Source organism: Corvus moneduloides, chromosome 1 (genome assembly GCF_009650955.1).
Source record: "Corvus moneduloides isolate bCorMon1 chromosome 1, bCorMon1.pri, whole genome shotgun sequence".
In the NCBI taxonomy this organism is placed as follows: domain Eukaryota; kingdom Metazoa; phylum Chordata; class Aves; order Passeriformes; family Corvidae; genus Corvus; species Corvus moneduloides.
The window spans coordinates 123622510-123645873 of NC_045476.1; the positions used below are offsets into that span (position 1 = coordinate 123622510).

Genomic DNA, 23364 nt, shown 5'->3' on the forward strand with positions numbered 1-23364 from the left:
GGGCTGGGAATGAACTGGGAATGAGCTGGGAATGTGCTGGGAATGAACTGGGAATGAACTGGGAATGTGCTGGGAATGAGCTGGGAATGGGCTGGGAATGTGCTGGGAATGAACTGGGAATGAGCTGGGAATGAGCTGGGAATGAACTGGGAATGAACTGGGAATGAACTGGGAATGTGCTGGGAATGTGCTGGGAATGAGCTGGGAATGAGCAGGGGGAGCAGCGGAATTCCAGGAGAGCCCCGAGCCCCTTCCAGGGCCTTTTCCAGAGGTTTTTCCAGCACAGCTGGAGAGGGCCTTGGCATAAAGGCTGCAGGGGCAGGAGCCAGGGGGGTTTGGGAATTCTGAGGGGTTTTTTGGGAATTTTCAGGGTTTTTTTAGGGAATTTTGATGGCTTTTTAGGGAATTTTGACTGTTTTTTTAGGGCCAAACTGGGCCAGACTGGGCCAAACTGAGCCAAAGTGGGCCAGACTGAGCCAAACTGGGCCAAACTGGGCCAAACTGGGCCAGACTGAGCCAGACTGAGCCAGACTGAGCCAAACTGAGCCAAACTGGGCCAAACTGGGCCAAACTGAGCCAAACTGGGCCAGACTGAGCCAAACTGGGCCAGACTGGGCCAGACTGAGTCAGACTGAGCCAGACCGGGCCAGACTGGGCCAAACTGAGCCAAACTGGGCCAAACTGAGCCAAACTGAGCCAAACTGGGCCAGACTGAGCCAAACTGAGCCAAACTGGGCCAAACTGAGCCAAACTGAGCCAAACTGGGCCAGACTGAGCCAAACTGGGCCAGACTGGGCCAGACTGGGCCAAACTGGGCCAGACTGAGCCAAACTGGGCCAAACTGGGCCAAACTGGGCCAGACTGAGCCAAACTGGGCCAGACTGGGCCAAACTGGGCCAGACTGAGCCAAACTGGGCCAAACTGGGCCAGACTGAGCCAAACTGGGCCAAACTGGGCCAGACCGGGCCAGACTGAGCCAAACTGGGCCAAACTGGGCCAAACTGGGCCAGACTGAGCCAGACTGAGCCAAACTGAGCCAAACTGGGCCAAACTGAGCCAAACAGGGCCAAACTGAGCCAAACTGAGCCAGACTGAGCCAAACTGGGCCACACTGGGCCAGACTGGGCCAAACTGGGCCAGACTGAGCCAAACTGGGCCAAACTGGGCCAAACTGGGCCAGACTGAGCCAAACTGGGCCAAACTGGGCCAGACTGGGCCAGACTGGGCCAGACTGGGCCAAACTGGGCCAAACTGGGCCAGACTGAGTCAGACTGAGCCAAACTGGGCCAGACTGGGCCAGACTGGGCCAAACTGAGCCAAACTGGGCCAGACTGGGCCAAACTGAGCCAAACTGGGCCAGACTGAGCCAAACTGGGCCAAACTGGGCCAGACTGAGCCAGACTGAGCCAAACTGGGCCAGACTGGGCCAAACTGGGCCAGACTGGGCCAGACTGGGCCAGACTGGGCCAGACTGGGTCAAACTGGTCCAAACTGAGCCAAACTGGGCCAGACTGGGCCAGACTGGGCCAAACTGGGTCAAACTGGGCCAGACTGAGCCAAACTGGGCCAAACTGGGCCAGACTGAGCCAGACTGGGCCAAACTGGGCCAGACTGGGCCAGACTGGGCCAAACTGGGCCAAACTGAGCCAAACTGGGCCAGACTGGGCCAGACTGGGCCAAACTGGGCCAAACTGGGCCAGACTGAGCCAAACTGGGCCAGACTGGGCCAAACTGGGCCAGACTGGGCCAAACTGGGCCAGACTGAGCCAGACTGGGCCAGACTGGGCCAGACTGGGCCAGACTGGGCCAAACTGGGCCAGACTGGGCCAGACTGAGTCAGACTGAGCCAAACTGGGCCAGACTGGGCCAGACTGGGCCAGACTGGGCCAAACTGAGCCAAACTGGGCCAGACTGGGCCAAACTGGGCCAGACTGAGCCAAACTGGGCCAGACTGGGCCAAACTGGGCCAGACTGGGCCAGACTGAGCCAAACTGGGCCAGACTGAGCCAAACTGGGCCAGACTGGGCCAAACTGGGCCAAACTGGGCCAGACTGAGCCAAACGGGGCCAGACTGGGCCAAACTGGGCCAAACTGGGCCAGACTGAGCCAAACTGGGCCAAACTGGGCCAGACTGGGCCAGACTGGGCCAGACTGGGCCAAACTGGGCCAGACTGGGCCAGACTGAGCCAAACTGGGCCAGACTGAGCCAAACTGGGCCAGACTGGGCCAAACTGGGCCAGACTGGGCCAAACTGGGTCAGACTGAGCCAAACTGGGCCAGACTGGGCCAGACTGGGCCAGACTGGGCCAAACTGAGCCAAACTGGGCCAGACTGGGCCAGACTGGGCCAAACTGGGCCAAACTGGGCCAGACTGAGCCAAACTGGGCCAGATTGGGCCAAACTGGGCCAAACTGGGCCAGACTGAGCCAAACTGGGCCAGACTGAGCCAAACTGGGCCAGACTGGGCCAGACTGGGCCAAACTGGGCCAAACTGGGCCAGACTGAGCCAAACGGGGCCAGACTGGGCCAAACTGGGCCAAACTGGGCCAGACTGAGCCAAACTGGGCCAAACTGGGCCAGACTGGGCCAGACTGGGCCAGACTGGGCCAAACTGGGCCAGACTGGGCCAGACTGAGCCAAACTGGGCCAGACTGGGCCAGACTGGGCCAAACTGAGCCAAACTGGGCCAGACTGGGCCAAACTGAGCCAAACTGGGCCAGACTGAGCCAAACTGGGCCAGACTGAGCCAGACTGAGCCAAACTGGGCCTGACTGGGCCAAACTGGGCCAGACTGGGCCAAACTGGGCCAGACTGAGCCAAACTGGGCCAAACTGGGCCAGACTGGGCCAGACTGGGCCAAACTGGGCCAGACTGGGCCAGACTGAGTCAGACTGAGCCAAACTGGGCCAGACTGGGCCAGACTGGGCCAAACTGAGCCAAACTGGGCCAGACTGGGCCAAACTGAGCCAAACTGGGCCAGACTGAGCCAAACTGGGCCAGACTGGGCCAGACTGAGCCAAACTGGGCCAAACTGGTCTGGCCGCCCTCAATTCCCGAATCCCCTGAGCTGCCCCCAATTCCCAAATCCCGTTTTTTTTCCTGGGCACCGCTCCGGAACTTTCCCTGGAAAAACACAAAACCCCTTCCCCCCCCCCCCCTTTCCGGAGTCCCCCTCGGAGCGGGATCGGCTCCGGGGCCGGATTTTTGGGAATGATTGTTAAAGCAGCTCCAGGCAAACGTTCCCGGCGGGAGCCGTAAAATCCGCACCGGGTGGGATCGGGCCGGCAAATCCCGGCCGGCAAAGGGATGGGATTACCGGGCAAACAAAGGCCGCCCTTGCACGGAGCCGGGGATTTTCCGCAGGGAGCTCTGGATAAGTTTTTTCCCAGGTTTTTGGCGCTGGGATGGGGCTGGAGTTGGGTTTCCCCCTTTCCCTTCGCTCCCCCCCTTCCCGTGAGCGGGGGCCGGGGAAGGATCCGGAGGGGCCGGATCGGGAGCGTTGCCGGCTTTGCTGGCCCGGTTTGGAGCGGTTGGGGTGGGTTTGGGGTGGGTTTGGGTCAGTTTGAGTGGGTTTGGGTCAGTTTGGCCCAGTTTGGCCCAGTTTGGGTCAGTTTGGGGTCAGTTTGGGGTCGGTTTGGGCCGGTTTGGGCCGGTTTGGGTCAGTTTGGGGTCGGTTTGGGGTCGGTTTGGGTCGGTTTGGGTCAGTTTGGGCCACTTTGGGTCAGTTTGTGCCAGTTTGGGCCAGTTTGGATCAGTTTGGCTCACTTTGGATCAGTTTGGATCAGTTTGGGTCGGTTTGGGCCAGTTTGGGTCAGTTTGGGTCAGTTTGGGTCAGTTTGGATCAGTTTGGGTCGGTTTGGGTCAGTTTGGGTCAGTTTGGGGTCAGTTTGGGGTCAGTTTGGGTCAGTTTGGGGCCAGTTTGGCCCAGTTTGGGCCGGTTTGGGCCGGTTTGGGTCGGTTTGGGCCAGTTTGGGTCAGTTTGGGTCAGTTTGGGTCAGTTTGGGGTCGGTTTGGGTCGGTTTGGGTCAGTTTGGGCCACTTTGGGTCAGTTTGGGCCACTTTGGATCAGTTTGGCTCACTTTGGATCAGTTTGGATCAGTTTGGATCAGTTTGGGTCGGTTTGGGTCGGTTTGGGTCAGTTTGGGTCAGTTTGGGGTCAGTTTGGGGTCAGTTTGGGGTCAGTTTGGGCCAGTTTGGGTCAGTTTGGATCAGTTTGGGTCAGTTTGGGTCAGTTTGGGGTCAGTTTGGGCTCGGTTTGGGTCAGTTTGGGGTCGGTTTGGGTCGGTTTGGGCCAGTTTGGATCAGTTTGGGTCAGTTTGGATCAGCTTGGGTCAGTTTGGATCACTTTGGGCCAGTTTGGATCAGTTTGGGTCAGTTTGGGCCAGTTTGGGCCAGTTTGGATCAGTTTGGGCCAGTTTGGGTCAGTTTGGATCAGTTTGGATCAGTTTGGATCAGTCTGGCCCAGTTTGGCTCAGTCTGGCCCAGTTTGGCTCAGACTGGCCCAGTTTGGGCCAGTTTGGATCAGTTCGGGCCAGTTTGGATCAGTTTGGCCCAGTTTGGGCCACTTTGGGTCAGTTTGGATCAGTTTGGGTCAGTTTGGGGTCAGTTTGGGCCAGCTTGGGCCACTTTGGGTCAGTTTGGATCAGTTTGGGTCAGTTTGGGTCAGTTTGGGTCAGTTTGGGGTCGGTTTGGGTCGGTTTGGGTCGGTTTGGGTCAGTTTGGGCCACTTTGGGTCAGTTTGGGCCACTTTGGGTCGGTTTGGATCAGTTTGGGTCAGTTTGGGCCAGTTTGGATCAGTTTGGGCCAGTTTGGATCAGTTTGGGTCGGTTTGGGCCAGTTCGGGCCAGTTTGGATCAGTTTGGCCCAGTTTGGGCCACTTTGGGTCAGTTTGGGTCAGTTTGGATCAGTTTGGATCAGTTTGGGTCGGTTTGGGTCGGTTTGGGTCAGTTTGGGTCAGTTTGGGCCACTTTGGGTCGGTTTGGATCAGTCTGGGCCAGTTTGGGCCAGTTTGGATCAGTTCGGGCCAGTTTGGCTCAGTCTGGGCCAGTTTGGATCAGTTTGGGTCGGTTTGGGCCAGTTTGGGTCAGTTTGGATCAGTTTGGATCAGTTTGGGCCAGTTTGGGCCAGTTTGGATCAGTTTGGGCCAGTTTGGATCAGTTTGGGTCAGTTTGGGCCAGTTTGGGCCAGTTTGGCTCAGTCTGGATCAGTTTGGCCCAGTTTGGCCCAGTCTGGCCCCATTTAGCCCAGTCTGGCCCAGTTTGGCTCAGTCTGTAAGAACGACCGGCTTTTCCATAAAAATCTGATTTTCCACAGGAAAAAAACCCCCCGGCTTTTCCACAATAAATCCCGGCTTTTCCTTAAAACAAATCTGTTCTTCCATTAAGGAATCCCAGCTTTTCCATAAAAAACCCTGACATTCCATTAAAAACCCGGCTTTTCATTCAAAAACTCGGCTTTTCCATGAAGAAATTCCTGCTTTTCCATAAAAACCCCTGACATTCCATAAAAACCTGGCTTTTCCATTCAAAATTCTGCTTTCCCCATTAAGAAATTCCAGCTTTTCCACGCTAAATCCCAGCTTTTCCATAAAAAAATTCTGCTTTTCCATTACGAAATTCCTGCTTTTCCACAATAAATCCCGGCTTTTCCATAAAAAACCCCCGGCTTTTCCATAAAAAAAAACGGATTTTCCTTAAAAACCCAACTTTTCCACAATAAATCCCGGCTTTTCCATGAAAACCCAGCTTTTCCTTCAAAAACCCGGCTTTTCCATAAAGAAACTCCAGCTTTTCCATAAAAAACCCCTGACATTCCATAAAAACCCAGCTTTTCCACAATAAAGCCCGGCTTTTCCATTAAAAGTCCTGACATTCCATAAAAACCCGGCTTTTCCTTAAAAAACTCTACTTTTCCATAAAAAACTCGGCTTTTCCTTAAATAACCCGGCTTTCCCATTAAGAAATTCCAGCTTTTGCATAAAAACTCGTGACATTCCATAAAAACCCGGCTTTTCCATTAAGAAACTCCTGCTTTTCCATAAAAACCCGGCTTTTCCTTAAAAAATCCCACTTTTCCACAATAAATCCCGGCTTCTCCTTAAAAAAAATCGGCTTTTCCATTAAGAAATTCCTGCTTTTCCACACTAAATCCCGGCTTTTCCATTAAGAAACTCCTGGTTTTCCATAAAAACCCCCTGACATTCCATAAAAACCCGGCTTTACCTTAAAAAAACGCTGCTTTTCCACAATAAATCCCAGCTTTTCCTTAGAAAAACCCTGGCTTTTCCATTAAAAACCTGCATTTCCATAAAAACCCGGCTTTTCCTTAAAAAATCCCACTTTTCCACAATAAATCCCGGCTTCTCCTTAAAAAAAATCGGCTTTTCCATTAAGAAATTCCAGCTTTTCCACACTAAATCCCGGCTTTTCCATTAAGAAACTCCTGGTTTTCCATAAAAAACCCGACTTTTCCATTAAGAAATTCCTGGTTTTCCATAAAAACCCCTGACATTCCACAAAAACCCGGCTTTTCCATTCAAAATTCTGCTTTTCCTTCAAAAACTTCTGCTTTTCCAGTAAGAAATTCCTGCTTTTCCACACTGAATCCCGGCTTTTCCTTAAAAACAATCCCACTTTTCCTTAAAAAACCCGGCTTTTCCTTAAAAAGCTCGGCTTTTCCAGTAAGAAATTCCTGCTTTTCCACAATAGAACCCGGCTTTTCCTTAAAAAACTCGGCTTATCCACAAGAAAATCCAGCTTTTCCACAAGAAAAACCCGGCTTTTCCTTAAAAACCCAGCTTCTCCATAAAAACCCGGCTTTTCCATTAAGGAATCCCAGCTTTTCCACAATAAATCCCGGCTTTTCCATGAAAAACCCGGCTTTTCCTTAAAGAATCCCACTTTTCCACAATAAATCCCGGCTTCTCCTTAAAAAAACTCGGCTTTTCCAGTAAGAAATTCCTGCTTTTCCACACTAAATCCCAGCTTTTCCATAAAAACCCGGCTATTCCATAAAAAAAATCTGCTTTTCCATTAAGAAATTCCGGCTTTTCCACAATAAATCCCGGCTTTTCCATAAAAAACCCCCGGCTTTTCCATAAAATAAACGGATTTTCCTTAAAAAACCCAACTTTTCCACAATAAATCCCGGCTTGTCCACAATAAATCCCGGCTTTTCCACAGTGAATCCCGGCTTTTCCTTAAAAAAAATCGGCTTTTCCATTAAGAAATCCCAGCTTTTCCCTAAAAAACCCTGACATTCCATAAAAACCCGGCTTTTCCTTAAAAACCCGGCTTTTCCACAATAAATCCCGGCTTTTCCGCGATAAATCCCGGCTTTTCCACAATAGAACCCCCTGACATTCCAGAAAAACCTGGCTTTTCCTTAAAAAAAATCGGCTTTTCCAGTAAGAAATTCCTGCTTTTTCCACAATAAATCCTGGCTTTTCCATTAAAAAAAATCCCGCTTTTCCTTAAAAAACTCAGTTTTTCCAGTAAGAAATTCCTGCTTTTCCACAATAAATCCCGGCTTTACCTTAAAAACCCGGCTTTTCCATAAAAAACCTTGGCTTTTCCATTAAGAAATTCCAGCTTTTCCACACTAAAACCCGGCTTTTCCACAATAAATCCTGGCTTTTCCACAATATTCCCTGGGAATTTTGGCCAGGAATTGTGGCACCACGCTCCACCAGAGGGCGCCAAACAATTCCGGACACTCCCAAAAATCCCTTTAAACTCTGACCCCCCCCCCCCAAAAAAACCCCCAACCCTTCCCCCTCCCAACATTCCCAAATCCCAACATTCCCAAATCCCAAATCCCACTCGGATCCCGCTTTTCCCACTCGGATCCCGCTCGGATCCCGCTATTCCCGCTCGGATCCCGCTCGGAGCCCCCTATTCCCTGCTCGGATCCCGCTTTTCCCGCTCAGATCCCACTCGGATCCCGCTTGGATCCCACTTTTCCCGCTCGGATCCCGCTTAGATCCCGCTCAGATCCCACTTTTCCCGCTCAGATCCCGCTTTTCCCGCTCGGATCCCGCTTAGATACCGCTCAGATCCCACTCAGATCCCACTTTTCCCGCTCAGATCCCACTCGGATCCCGCTTGGATCCCACTTTTCCCGCTCGGATCCCGCTTAGATCCCACTCAGATCCCACTTTTCCCGCTCAGATCCCACTTTTCCCGCTCAGATCCCGCTTTTCCCGCTTGGATCCCGCTTTTCCCGCTCGGATCCCGCTCGGATCCCGCTTTTCCCACTCGGATCCCGCTCGGATCACGCTCAGATCCCGCTCGGATCCCGCTTTTCCCGCTCGGATCCCGCTCGGATCACGCTCAGATCCCGCTCGGATCCCGCTTTTCCCGCTCGGATCCCGCTCGGATCCCGCTCGGATCCCGCTTTTCCCGCTCGGATCCCGCTCAGATCCCGCTCGGATCCCGCTCGGATCACGCTCAGATCCCACTCGGATCCCGCTTTTCCCACTCGGATCCCGCTCGGATCACGCTCGGATCCCGCTCGGATCCCGCTTTTCCCGCTCAGATCCCGCTCAGATCCCACTTTTCCCGCTCAGATCCCACTCGGATCCCGCTTTTCCCACTCGGATCCCGCTCGGATCACGCTCGGATCCCGCTCGGATCCCGCTTTTCCCGCTCAGATCCCGCTCAGATCCCACTTTTCCCGCTCAGATCCCGCTCGGATCCCGCTTTTCCCACTTTTCCCGCTCGGATCCCGCTCGGATCCCACTCCAGGAGCCTCTCCTGGGGCTGCGATTCCCGAGCCAAAGCCGCTCCTCTCCCACCAAAAATTCCCAAATTTCACCCGGCAGCCCCTCAGGAGGGTTTTCCAGAGGGGGAGGGAGGCGGATCCCGGTATCCCAGAAAAAAGGTGGGGAAGAGCCTAAAGTGGGGCCGGGAAAAGGGAGGAGAAGTTTGGGAGCTCTGGGAGCGGCCCTGGGGAAAAGGGGGAGCTCTGGGAAGAGCCTGGAAAAGTCTGGGAGCTCTGGGAATGGCCCTGGAAAAGTTCGGGAGCATCCGTGGAAAAGCCTGGGAGCTCTGGGAAGAGCCTGGAATTGGTGTGGGAGCTCTGGGAATGGCCCTGGAAAAGTCTGGGAAGAGCCTGGAAAAGTCTGGGAAGAGCCTGGAAACGTCTGGGAGCTCTGGGAAGAGCCTGGAAAAGTTTGGGAAGAGCCTGGAATTGGTGTGGGAGCTCTGGGAATGGCCCTGGAAAAGTTTGGGAAGAGCCCTGGAACAGTCTGGGACGTGTGGAACAATCCTGGAAAAGTCTGGGAGCATCCCTGGAGAGATTTGGGAGCTCTGGGAATGGCCCTGGAACAGTTTGGGAGCTCTGGGAAGAGCTCTGGAAAAGTTTGGGAAGAGCCCTGGAACAGCCTGGGAGCTCTGGGAAGAGCCAGGAATTGGTGTGGGAGCTCTGGGAATAGCTTGGAAAAGTCTGGGAGCTCTGGGAAGAGTCCTGGGAAAGTCTGGGAAGAGCCTGGAAAAGTCTGGGAGGTGTGGAACAATCCTGGAAGAGTCTGGGAGCATCCCTGGAGAGCTTTGGGAGCTCTGGGAATGGCCCTGGAAAAGTTTGGGAAGAGCCTGGAAAAGTTTGGGAAGAGCCCTGGAACAGTCTGGGAGCTCTGGGAAGAGCCTGGAAAAGTCTGGGAGCTCTGGGAATGGCCCTGGAAAAGTTTGGGAGCATCCCTGGAGTGTTCTGGGAGCTCTGGGAAGAGCCTGGAATTGGTGTGGGAGCTCTGGGAAGAGCCTGGAAAAGTCTGGGAAGAGCCAGGAAAAGTCTGGGAGCCGTGGAACAATCCTGGAAAAGTCTGGGAGCATCCCTGGAGAGCTTTGGGAGCTCTGGGAAAAGCCCTGGAAAAGTTTGGGAGCTCTGGGAAGAGCCTGGAATTGGTGTGGGAGCTGTGGGAACGGCCCTGGAAAAGTTTGGGAAGAGCCTGGAACAGTCTGGGAAGAGCCTGGAAAAGTTTGGGAGCATCCCAGGACAGGGCCGGAATGGCTCCAGCAGAATCTGGGAATGTCAGGGAATGTGTGGGAATTCCAGGAAATGTGAGGGAATTCCAGGGAATGTGAGGGAATGTCAGGGAACGTGTGGGAATTCCAGGGAATATCAGGGAATGTCAGGGAATGTGAGGGAATGTCGCCCCTCAGAGCCCGCACCGGGAAGAGCTGGAAAAAACGAAAAACCAGGAACAAATCCCGGCTGGAATTCCCCCGGCTCTGGCAGCTCCAGGATTTCCCTGGATCCCTCGGCTCTTTCCCAAGCGGAATTCCAGGATTGTTTGGGATGGCTCCTGAGGGCCCCCACACCCGAAATCCCTTTTTCCATATGGAAAAGCCCCGGCTCCAAGGAGCAGCAGGGAGCCAGCATTCCCAAATTTCCAGCCTGGCACCCAGCATTCCCAAACTTCCAGCCCTGCAATCCAGGATTTCTCCTCTCCACCTGCCCTCAGCTCTGGGATTTCGGGAATGGCAGCAATTCCAGCTCCACAGCGACTTTTTGGGAATTCCAATCCCACGCCAGGGCTTGGGAAGAAATCCGGGATGAAGCCACGGAATTCCTTGTGCTGAGCAGGGCGTGGGAATGCCGGGATGCTGCCGGGATTGTTCCAGGGATTCTCTGGGAATTCGCTGGCGGGCGGGAATGGCTTCCCAAGATCCCGAAATTCCATGGGGAAGCCGTTCCCTGGCTCCTGCCCCTGCAGCCTTTATGCCAAGGCCCTCCCCAGCCCCTCAAAATTCCATAAAACACCCTGAAAATTCCCTAAAAAACCCTCAAAATTCCCTAAAAAACCCCCTGAAAATTCCCTAAAAAACTCCTGAAAATTCCCTAAAAAAATCCCTGAAAATTCCCTAAAAAACCCCTCAAAATTCCCTAAAAACCCCTGAAAATTCCCTGAAAAAACCCTCCAAATTCCCTAAAAAAAGACCCTGAAAATTCCCTAAAAAAAACCTCAAAACTCCCTAAAAACTCCCTGAAAATTCCCTAAAAAACCCCTCAAATTTCCCTAAAAAAATCCCTGAAAATTCCCTAAAAACCCCTGAAAAATCCCTTAAAAAACCCTCAAAATTCCCTAAAAAAACCCCTCAAAATTCCCTAAAAAGACCCGGAAAATTCCCTAAAAGGACCCCTCCAAATTCCCTAAAAAACCACTCAAAATTCCCTAAAAAACTCTGAAAATTCCCTAAAACCCCCCTGAAAATTCCCTAAAAAAACCTGAAAATTCCCTAAAAAACCCTGAAAATTCCCTAAAAAACCCCGGAAAATTCCCTAAAAGGACTCCTAAAAATTCCCAAAAAAACCCTGAAAATTCCCTGATAAACCCCTCAAAGTTCCCTAAAAAAAACCTCAAAATTCCCTAAAAGTACCCCTGAAAATTCCCTAAAAACCCCTGAAAATTCCCTAAAAAACCCCTCAAAATTCCTTAATAAACCCCTGAAAATTCCCTAAAAAAAACCCCTGAAAAATCCCTTAAAAATCCCTCCAAATTCCCTAAAAGGACCCCTAAAAATTCCCTAAAAAAACCCTGAAAATTCCCTAAAAAACCCCTCAAAATTCCCTAAAAGGACCCCCAAAAATTCCCTAAAAAACCCCTGAAAATTTTGGGAATGGCAGCTCTGGGATTTTGGGATTTGGGAATGGCAGCTCTGGGAATTTGGGAATGGCAGCTCTGGGATTTTGGGATTTCGGGAATGGCAGCTCTGGGAATTCGGGAATGGCAGCTCTGGGATTTTGGGAATGGCAGCTCTGGGAATTCGGGATTTCGGGAATGGCAGCTCTGGGAATTTGGGATTTCGGGAATGGCAGCTCTGGGATTTCGGGAATGGCAGCTGCGGGATTTTGGGAATGGCAGCTCTGGGAATTCGGGAATGGCAGCTCTGGGATTTCGGGAATGGCAGCTCTGGGAATTCGGGAATGGCAGCTCTGGGATTTCGGGAGCAGGGAATGGCTGAGGTGGGAAAAGCCCTGGGAGCCCCCCAGTTCATCCCAATCCCAAATTCCAGAGGGATGGGAAATCCTGGGAATGGGGATCCCAAATCCTGGCCCTGCTCCCATCCCAAATCCACAGGGATGGGAAATCCCAAAAAAATCCCAAAAAATGCCCAAAATTCCCAAAAAAATCCCAAAAAAATCCCCAAAAATCTCCAAAATCCAAAACCCTGGGAATGGGGATCCCCAAATCCCAGCCCTGATCCCATCCCAAATCCCACAGGGATGGGAAATCCCAAAAAAATCCCCAAAAATCCCCAAAAAAATCCCCAAAATTCCCCAAAAATTCCCCCAAAATCCCAAATCCCGGCCCTGATCCCATCCCACAAATCCTGGGAATGGGGATCCCCAATCCCGGCCCTGCTCCCATCCCACCCCCCCAGCGATGGCGATTCCAGCCGGGAATGGCCGCTCCAGCCCGGAATTTCCAGGAATTCCGGCCGTTGCCAGGGGAAACATTCCCGAAAATCCCACCTGGAGCTGCCCCGGGAGAACGGAGCCTGGAAAAGCAGGACAGGGATAACCCGGAGCAAATCCAGCGGGATGGGGCTGGAGCTCACCCCGGGAATTCCTGCCTGGAAAAGCCCAACTCCAACGGGAAAACCACGGCACAGAAGGAAGCTCCGGGGGGGAAAAAAAGGGATTGGAGGTGGGACTTGGGGAAATTCCGGGAAAATTCCACGGCGGGGCGAAGGGAAAAGTGGGAATTTTCCCAGGGGAATGCTGGGAATGGTGGCAGAGGCCGGGATCCGCCTGGGGGGGGGGGGGGGGGAAATCCCGGGAAAAGGCAGGGAATTCCTGAGAGCTGGGAAAGGGCGGGGAATGGAAAAAGCTGGGAATTGCTTCCATCTGAAATAGGGCAGGAATTCCTGAAAGCTGGGAAAAACCCCCTGGGAATTCCTGAAAGCTGCGAAATCCAGGGAATTCCTTAAAGCTGGGAAAAAACCTGGGAATTCCTGAAAGCTGGAAAAACCCCAGGGAATTCCCTAGACCCGGAAAGAACCCTGGGAATTCCTTAAAGCTGGAAAATCCAGGGAATTCCCTAAACCTGGAAAAAAAACCAGGGAATTCCTCAAACCTGGAAAAAGCAGGGAATTCCTTAAAGCTGGAAAACCCCGGGAATTCCTTAAACCTGGGAAAAAGCAGGAAATTCCCTAAACCTGGAAAAAACCCTGGGAATTCCTTAAACCTGGAAAAAGCAGGGAATTCCTTAAATCTAAAAAAGGGGCAGGAATTCCCTAAACCTGGAAAAAACCCAGGGAATTCCTTAAACCTGGAAAAAGCAGGGAATTCCCTAAACCTGGAAAAAACCCTGGGAATTCCTTAAACCTGGAAAAAGGGGCAGGAATTCCTTAAACCTGGAAAACCCCGGGAATTCCTTAAACCTGGAAAAAGCAGCAGGAATCCCTTAAACCTGGAAAAAACCCTGGGAATTCCCTAAGCCTGGAAAATCCAGAGAATTCGTTAAACCTGGAAAAAACCCTGGGAATTCCCTAAGCCTGGAAAATCCAGAGAATTCCTTAAAGCTGGAAAACCCCGGGAATTCCTTAAACCTGGAAAAAAGAGCAGGAATTCCCTAAACCTGGAAAAAGCAGGGAATTCCTTAAACCTGGAAAAAAGGGGCAGGAATTCCTTAAACCTGCTCCCAGCCTGGGCAGCCCTTTCCAGGGGGATATTCCCAAAAATCCCACCCTGAGGCCTCTCCCTCTGCTCCTGTCCCTGTTCCCTGCCAGCAGATCCCGCCCTGGATCCCTCCTGGATCCCTTCAATCCCACTTTTCTCCCGGGATCAGCCCCCACCCGGCCTCTCCACTCCCGGATTTTGGGAGGCCAGAGAACGCCAAGGAATCTCAGGGAGCCTGGGATCACAGGCACGGTCCTTACCTGGGGCTGGGGGGCCGAGGGGCTTCCAGGGGCTTCTTCCTCCTCCTCGTCCTCCTCCTCCACTTCCTCCTCATTCCCGGAGGATTCACTGTCACTTCCCGAATCCTCCAGCCCGGAATAAACGCTTTCCTCGCTCTCTGACAGCTCCTCGCTGCCTCCGGCGGGGCTGGGCTGGAAGGGGAAGCACAGCGGGGTCACAACGGGGAAGGGGCACAAAAAGGGGCACCCCCAAACCACGGCAGGGCCACCCGAACCAACACAGAGACCCCCACGGAGCTGGGACCCCCCTCAGGACCAGGAGGACACCCCCTCCCCATTGCTGGGTCCCCCTCACCAGGACAGGGTTGGGTTCCCCCCTCAGGAACCCAAACTCCTCCATATTAGGGGTTTTATCCCTCAGGAACCCAAACTCCTCCATATTATGGGTTTTACCCCTCAGGAACCCAAACTCCTCCATATTATGGGTTTTCCCCCTCAGGAACCCAAACTCCTCCATATTAAGGGTTTTCTCCCCTCAGGAACCCAAACTCCTCCATATTATGGGTTTTCCCCCCTCAGGAACCCAAACTCCTCCATATTAGGGGTTTTCCCCCTCAGGAACCCAAACTCCTCCATATTATGGGTTTTCCCCCCTCAGGAACCCAAACTCCTCCATATTACGGGTTTTACCCCCTCAGGAACCCAAACTCCTCCATATTAAGGGTTTTCCCCCCTCAGGAACCCAAACTCCTCCATATTATGGGTTTTACCCCCTCAGGAACCCAAACTCCTCCATATTATGGGTTTTACCCCTCAGGAACCCAAACTCCTCCATATTATGGGTTTTCCCCCCTCAGGAACCCAAACTCCTCCATATTATGGGTTTTCCCCCTCAGGAACCCAAACTCCTCCATATTATGGGTTTTCCCCCTCAGGAACCCAAACTCCTCCATATTATGGGTTTTACCCCTCAGGAACCCAAACTCCTCCATATTATGGGTTTTACCCCTCAGGAACCCAAACTCCTCCATATTAAGGGTTTTCTCCCTCAGGAACCCAAACTCCTCCATATTATGGGTTTTCCCCCTCAGGAACCCAAACTCCTCCATATTATGGGTTTTACCCCTCAGGAACCCAAACTCCTCCATATTAAGGGTTTTACCCCTCAGGAACCCAAACTCCTCCATATTAAGGGTTTTCCCCCTTAGGAACCCAAACTCCTCCATATTAAGGGTTTTCCCCCTTAGGAACCCAAACTCCTCCATATTAAGGGTTTTCTCCCCTCAGGAACCCAAACTCCTCCATATTATGGGTTTTCCCCCCTCAGGAACCCAAACTCCTCCATATTACGGGTTTTCCCCCCTCAGGAACCCAAACTCCTCCATATTATGGGTTTTCTCCCGCAGGAACCCAAACTCCTCCATATTATGGGTTTTACCCCTCAGGAACCCAAACTCCTCCATATTAGGGGTTTTCCCCCTCAGGAACCCAAACTCCTCCATATTAGGGGTTTTCCCCCTCAGGAACCCAAACTCCTCCATATTAGGGGTTTTTCCCCTCACAACAAGGCCAGAACCCCCTCACTGCTGGGTTCCCCCTCACAGAGACCAGGCTGGAGCCCCCTCCCCATTGCTGGGTCCCCCTCACCAGGACAGGGCCGGGTTCCCCTCTCAGGAACCCAAACTCCTCCATATTAAGGGTTTTACCCCTCAGGAACCCAAACTCCTCCATATTATGGGTTTTCCCCCTCAGGAACCCAAACTCCTCCATATTATGGGTTTTCCCCCCTCAGGAACCCAAACTCCTCCATATTATGGGTTTTCTCCCCTCAGGAACCCAAACTCCTCCATATTATGGGTTTTACCCCTCAGGAACCCAAACTCCTCCATATTATGGGTTTTACCCCTCAGGAACCCAAACTCCTCCATATTATGGGTTTTACCCCTCAGGAACCCAAACTCCTCCATATTAAGGGTTTTCCCCCCTCAGGAACCCAAACTCCTCCATATTATGGGTTTCCCCCCTCAGGAACCCAAACTCCTCCATATTATGGGGTTTCCCCCTCAGGAACCCAAACTCCTCCATATTAAGGGTTTTCCCCCCTCAGGAACCCAAACTCCTCCATATTATGGGGTTTCCCCCTCAGGAACCCAAACTCCTCCATATTATGGGTTTTCCCCCTCAGGAACCCAAACTCCTCCATATTATGGGTTTTACCCCTCAGGAACCCAAACTCCTCCATATTATGGGTTTTCCCCCCTCAGGAACCCAAACTCCTCCATATTATGGGTTTTACCCCTCAGGAACCCAAACTCCTCCATATTATGGGGTTTCCCCCTCAGGAACCCAAACTCCTCCATATTATGGGTTTTAGCCCTCAGGAACCCAAACTCCTCCATATTATGGGTTTTACCCCTCAGGAACCCAAACTCCTCCATATTATGGGTTTTACCCCTCAGGAACCCAAACTCCTCCATATTATGGGTTTTCCCCCTCAGGAACCCAAACTCCTCCATATTAGGGGTTTTCCCCCTCAGGAACCCAAACTCCTCCATATTAAGGGTTTTTCCCCCCTCAGGAACCCAAACTCCTCCATATTATGGGTTTTCCCCCCTCAGGAACCCAAACTCCTCCATATTATGGGTTTTCCCCCTCAGGAACCCAAACTCCTCCATATTATGGGTTTTCCCCCCTCAGGAACCCAAACTCCTCCATATTATGGGTTTTACCCCTCAGGAACCCAAACTCCTCCATATTAAGGGTTTTCTCCCTCAGGAACCCAAAGTCCTCCATATTAAGGGTTTTACCCCTCAGGAACCCAAACTCCTCCATATTATGGGTTTTACCCCTCAGGAACCCAAACTCCTCCATATTAAGGGTTTTCACCCTCAGGAACCCAAACTCCTCCATATTAAGGGTTTTACCCCTCAGGAACCCAAACCTCCCCTCACTGTTGGGTTTCCTCCTCACAGAGACCAGGCTGGACCCCCCCATTGCTGGGTCCCCCCTCAGGAACCCAAACACCTCCATATTGAGGGTTTTCCCCCTCAGGAACCCAAACTCCTCCATATTATGGGTTTTCCCCCCTCAGGAACCCAAACTCCTCCATATTAAGGGTTTTCCCCCTCAGGAACCCAAACTCCTCCATATTAAGGGTTTTCCCCCTCAGGAACCCAAACTCCTCCATATTAAGGGTTTTCCCCCTCAGGAACCCAAACTCCTCCATATTATGGGTTTTATCCCTCAGGAACCCAAACTCCTCCATATTAAGGGTTTTCCCCCTCAGGAACCCAAACTCCTCCATATTATGGGTTTTCTCCCCTCAGGAACCCAAACTCCTCCATATTATGGGTTTTCTCCCCTCAGGAACCCAAACTCCTCCATATTATGGGTTTTACCCCTCAGGAACCCAAACTCCTCCATATTATGGGTTTTACCCCTCAGGAACCCAAACTCCTCCATATTATGGGTTTTACCCCTCAGGAACCCAAACTCCTCCATATTAAGGGTTTTACCCCTCAGGAACCCAAACTCCTCCATATTATGGGTTTTCCCCCCTCAGGAACCCAAACTCCTCCATATTATGGGTTTTCCCCCTCAGGAACCCAAACTCCTCCATATTATGGGTTTTACCCCCTCAGGAACCCAAACTCCTCCATATTATGGGTTTTACCCCTCAGGAACCCAAACTCCTCCATATTATGGGTTTTCCCCCCTCAGGAACCCAAACTCCTCCATATTAGGGGTTTTCCCCCCTCAGGAACCCAAACTCCTCCATATTACGGGTTTTACCCCTCAGGAACCCAAACTCCTCCATATTAAGGGTTTTTCCCCTCAGGAACCCAAACTCCTCCATATTATGGGTTTTCCCCCTCAGGAACCCAAACTCCTCCATATTAAGGGTCTTCCTCCCTCAGGAACCCAAACTCCTCCATATTATGGGTTTTACCCCTCAGGAACCCAAACTCCTCCATATTATGGGTTTTACCCCTCAGGAACCCAAACTCCTCCATATTATGGGTTTTACCCCTCAGGAACCCAAACTCCTCCATATTATGGGTTTTACCCCTCAGGAACCCAAACTCCTCCATATTACGGGTTTTCCCCCTCAGGAACCCAAACTCCTCCATATTAAGGGTTTTCCCCCCTCAGGAACCCAAACTCCTCCATATTATGGGTTTTACCCCTCAGGAACCCAAACTCCTCCATATTAAGGGTTTTCCCCCCTCAGGAACCCAAACTCCTCCATATTATGGGTTTTACCCCTCAGGAACCCAAACTCCTCCATATTAAGGGTTTTCCCCCTCAGGAACCCAAACTCCTCCATATTATGGGTTTTACCCCTCAGGAACCCAAACTCCTCCATATTATGGGGTTTCCCCCTCAGGAACCCAAACTCCTCCATATTAAGGGTTTTTCCCCCTCAGGAACCCAAACTCCTCCATATTATGGGTTTTCCCCCTCAGGAACCCAAACTCCTCCATATTATGGGTTTTCCCCCTCAGGAACCCAAACTCCTCCATATTAAGGGTTTTCCCCCCTCAGGAACCCAAACTCCTCCATATTATGGGTTTTACCCCTCAGGAACCCAAACTCCTCCATATTATGGGTTTTACCCCTCAGGAACCCAAACTCCTCCATATTATGGGTTTTCCCCCTCAGGAACCCAAACTCCTCCATATTAAGGGTTTTTCCCCCTCAGGAACCCAAACTCCTCCATATTATGGGTTTTCCCCCTCAGGAACCCAAACTCCTCCATATTATGGGTTTTCCCCCTCAGGAACCCAAACTCCTCCATATTAAGGGTTTTATCCCTCAGGAACCCAAACTCCTCCATATTACGGGTTTTCCCCCTCAGGAACCCAAACTCCTCCATATTATGGGTTTTCCCCCTCAGGAACCCAAACTCCTCCATATTATGGGTTTTCCCCCTCAGGAACCCAAACTCCTCCATATTACGGGTTTTCCCCCTCAGGAACCCAAACTCCTCCATATTATGGGTTTTCCCCCTCAGGAACCCAAACTCCTCCATATTATGGGTTTTCCCCCTCAGGAACCCAAACCTCCCCTCACTGTTGGGTTTCCCCCTCACAGAGACCAGGCTGGACCCCCCCATTGCTGGGTCCCCCCTCAGGAACCCAAACTCCTCCATATTGAGGGTTTTTCCCCTCAGGAACCCAAACTCCTCCATATTAGGGGTTTTCCCCCTCACAACAAGGCCAGATCCCCCTCACTGTTGGGTTTCCCCCTCACAGAGACCAGGCTGGACCGCCCCCATTACTGGGTCCCCCCTCAGGAACCCAAACTCCTCCATATTAGGGGTTTTACCCCTCAGGACAAGGCCAGAACCCCCTCACTGCCGGGTTCCGCCTCACAGAGACCAGGCTGGACGCCCCCCCATTGCCGGGTCCCCACACCCCATGACAGGGCCGGGTTTCCCCCTCAGGAACCCAAACTCCTCCATATTATGGGTTTTACCCCTCACAACAAGGCCAGAACCCCCTCATTGCCGGGATCCCCCTCACCGACACCAGGCCGGACCCCTCACTGCCGGGTCCCCCCCTCAGGAGGCCAAATCCCCTCTCACTGCCGGGTCCCCCTTAGGACAAGGCCAGAACCCCCCTCACAGCCGGTTTCCCCCTGACGGGGACCAGGCCAGACCCCCTCCCAAATCCCGGTCCCCCCTCACCGGGACCAGCCCAGCCCCCTGCCCGTTGCCACGGCAATCCCGTGAGTGTCCCCCTCGCTCCCCGTTGCCATGACAACCCCCTGCGTGTGTCCCCCTCCCCGGTCACCCCCGGACCTGCTCCATGCTGGCGGCTCCGCGTGCGCCGCCGAACACGTGGGCGCGGGTCAGAGGTGCGGCCACGCCCCCGCCCACCGCTCTTCCGCCTTCCCCGCGCCGCTACCGACGGCGGGAATGCCACTCCTGAGGAGGGCACGATAACGGGAACGAGAAAAGATAACGGGAACGATAACGGGAAGCGGGAACGATAACGGGAAGGGAGAGGCGCGGCGGGAAAGCGCAAAAGCCGAGCGCGCATGCGCAGGAGCGGCCGCGCCCCCGGACGCGCGCATGCGCGCAGCGGCGCCAAACGCAGCGTGAGCGGCACGGAGGGGGCGTGGCTTGAGAGAGGGGGCGTGGCTTGAGCGAGGGGGCGTGGCCTGCGGCAGCTGTCCACAATGGGAAAGGGGCGTGGTCGTGAAAAAAGGGGCGGGGCTACGCCTTTGGGGCGTGTCCCTGGGAGAGCCACGCCCAGGGATCGCCAAAAATGCCCAGAGGGTAGCCAGGTGTGAGGGGGCGTGTCCCTGTGGGCAGGTGTGAGGGGGCGTGTCCCTGTGGGGAGGAGGCGTGGCCAGGTGAGCAGGGGCGTGTCCTCACCCTAAAGCCCTTATCAGAGACCTGGCTGGGCGTGGCCACAGTGCGGGGGGCGTGGTTATCGCACAAGGGGGCGTGGCCTCACCATAAGCCCCTTATCAAAGCCTGAGCTGGGCGTGGTTATCACACAAGGGGCGTGTCCTCGCTCTAATGCCCTTATCAGAGATGGGACTGGGTGTGGTTACAGCACAAAGGGGGCGTGGTTATCTCACAAAGGGGCGTGGTTATCTCACAAAGGGGGCGTGTCCTCCCACCAAAGCCCTCATCAGAGATGGGGCTGGGCGTGGTTCTCTCACACAGGGGCGTGGCTTTCTCACACAAGGGGCGTGGTTATCTCACACAGGGGCGTGGCTCTCTCACCCAGGGGGCGTGGTTCTCTCACCCAGGGGCGTGGTTCTCTCACCCAGGGGCGTGGTTCTCTCACGCAGGGGGCGTGGCTATCTCACGCAGGGGGCGTGGCTATCTCACCCAGGGGCGTGGTTCTCTCACCCAGGGGCGTGGTTCTCTCACCCAGGGGCGTGGCTCTCTCACCCAGGGGCGTGGCTCTCTCACCCAGGGGCGTGGCTCTCTCACCCAGGGGCGTGGCTATCTCACACAGGGACGTGGTTCTCTCACCAAGGGGCGTGGTTCTCTCACGCAGGGGGCGTGGTTCTCTCACGCAGGGGGCGTGGTTCTCTCACCAAGGGGCGTGGCTATCTCACACAGGGGCGTGGTTCTCTCACCAAGGGGCGTGGCTCTCTCACCCAGGGGCGTGGTTCTCTCACCCAGGGGCGTGGCTATCTCACCCAGGGGCGTGGCTCTCTCACCCAGGGGCGTGGCTATCTCACCCAGGGGCGTGTCCTCGCCCCAAAGCCCCGCCCCTCCCGCCCCCACCGCGCAGTGGGCGTGTCCCGCACCCTGTGGGCGTGGCCGCGCATGCGCCGCGCGCCTCCCCCTCACACCGCCCCCCCCAAGATGGCGGCGGCCATGCCGCGCTCCGCCGCTGCGGCCGCTCCCGCCGCTCCCGGCCCTTCCCGCCCTTTTTAACCCTCCCTCGCTCCCTCCCGGGGTCCCCCCGAGCCCTTCCCGCCTCCGCCGTGAGGGCCGCGGCCATGGACGGGCCCGGAGCGGCGGCGGCAGCGGCGGCAGCGGGCGCGGGGCCCGGCGCCAGCAACGTGCCCGCTTTCCTCACCAAGCTCTGGACGCTGGTGGAGGATCCCGACACCGACGCCTTGATCTGCTGGAGCCCGGTGAGTCCTCGGGAATGCGGGGAGGATTCCTGGGAATGCGGGCGGGAAGAATTCCCGGCCATCCGCGGTGGAGAAGTGGGGGCCCGGCCCGGCTGAGGGCGAACGGCCGCGGCCTGTCCTGGGCGCCGCTGCTGAGGCCCAGGCGGTTCGTGAGGTGATTCCCGATAAAATCCTGCTTTTTTCCTGCTTTTTCCCTGCTTTTTTCCTGCTTTTCCCCGTTTTTCCCGGAGCGGGAATGTGGGAGATGAGGAGGGAAATGAAAACGTAAACACGGCGGGCATGGTTGGGGCGACCTTTGGAGCAGCGGGAGCCGGGAAGGCGCGGCTAATTAGGGAATAACGAGGGGATAATTTGGGGTTTGTGGGAAGGCCGGGAGAAATTCTGGGATGCGGAGAGGCTGGGAAAAGGCTGGGAATGAGCAGGGGGAGCAGCGGAATTCCAGGAGAGCCCCGAGCCCCTTCCAGGGCCTTTTCCAGAGGTTTTTCCAGCACAGCTGGAGAGGGGCTTGGCATAAAGGCTGCAGGGGCAGGAGCCAGGGGGGGTTTGGGAATTCTGAGGGGTTTTTTGGGAATTTTGAGGGGTTTTCTTAAGGAATTTGGAGGGTTTTTTTAGGGAATTTTCAGAGGGTTTTTTTAGGGAATTTTCAGGGGTTTTTAGGGAATTGTGAGGGGTTTTTTTAGGGAATTTTCAGGGGTTTTTTAGGGAATTTTGAGGGCTTTTTAGGGAATTTCCAGGGGGGTTATTAGGGAATTTAGAGGGGTCCTTTTAGGGAATTTTCAGGGGTTCTTTTAGGGAATTTTAGGGTTTTTTTAGGGAATTTTCAGGGTCTTTTTTTAGGGAATTTTGAGGGGTTCTTTTAGGGAATTTTGAGGGGCTTTTTAGGGAATTTTCAGGGGGTTTTTAGGGAATTTTGAGGGGTTTTTAGGGAATTTTCAGTGGTCCTTTTAGGGAATTTTCAGGGTTTTTTTAGGGAATTTTGAGGCGTCCTTTTTAGGGAATTTTGAGGGGTCCTTTTAGGGAATTTTGAGGGGTTTTTTAGGAAATTTTGAGGGGTTCTTTCAGGGAATTTTGAGGGGCTTATTAGGGAATTTTTAGGGGTCTTTTTAGGGGAGTTTGAGGGTTTTTTAGGGAATTTTGAGGGGTTTTTTTAGGGAATTTTCAGGGTCTTTTTAGGGAATTTTGAGGGTCCTTTTAGGGAATTTTTAGGGGTCCTTTTAGGGAATTTTGAGGGGTTTTTTAGGGAATTTTCAGGGGGGTTATTAGGAAATTTTCAGGGTCTTTTTTAGGGAATTTTGAGGGGCTTATTAGGGAATTTTGAGGGGTCCTTTTAGGGAAATTTCAGGGGTGTTTTTAGGGAATTTTCAGGATCTTTTTTAGGGAGTTTTGAGGGGTTTTTTAGGGAATTTTGAGGGGTCCTTTTAGGGAATTTTGAGGGGTTTTTAGGGAATTTTCAGGGTCTTTTTTAGGGAATTTTGAGGGGCTTATTAGGGAATTTTGAGGGGTCATTTTAGGAAAATTTCAGGGGTCTTTTTAGGGAATTTTGAGGGTTTTTTTAGGGAATTTTCAGGGTCTTTTTTTAGGGAATTTTTAGGGAAGTTTGAGGGGTTCTTTTAGGGAATTTTGAGGGCTTTTTAGGGAATTTTCAGGGTCTTTTTTAGGGAATTTTCAGGGGTTTTTTAGGGAATTTTCAGGGGTCCTTTTAGGGAATTTTCAGGGGTTTTTAAGGGAATTTTGAGGGTGTTTTTAGGGAATTTTGAGGGGTCCTTTTAGTGAATTTTGAGGGTTTTTTTAGGGAATTTTCAGGAGGTTTTTTTAGGGAATTTTGAGGGTTTTTTAGGGAATTCTGAGGGGCTGGAGAGGGCCTTGGCATAAAGGCTGCAGGGGCAGGAGCCAGGGA

The 23364-nt window shown here is 53.1% G+C and overlaps 1 protein-coding gene across 2 annotated transcripts in view; it reads right to left on the reverse strand.

The window, feature by feature from the left end:
* BOP1 (BOP1 ribosomal biogenesis factor) overlaps positions 1 to 21785 on the reverse strand; it is a 99214-nt gene extending 77429 nt beyond the window's left edge. The window contains exons 1-2 of one of the 2 annotated variants that reach the window (XM_032125550.1): positions 21410 to 21785; positions 13881 to 14051 (exon numbers count right to left, since the gene is read on the reverse strand). In XM_032125550.1, coding sequence (XP_031981441.1) covers positions 13881 to 14051; positions 21410 to 21748 — 510 coding nt within the window. In that variant the 5' untranslated portion in view covers positions 21749 to 21785. Of the gene's footprint in view, positions 1 to 13880; positions 14052 to 19662; positions 19905 to 21409 lie in introns of those variants that run through there. The other variant, XM_032125561.1, reaches the window with a different exon arrangement.
* Between the last annotated feature and the right edge of the window lie 1579 nt (positions 21786 to 23364).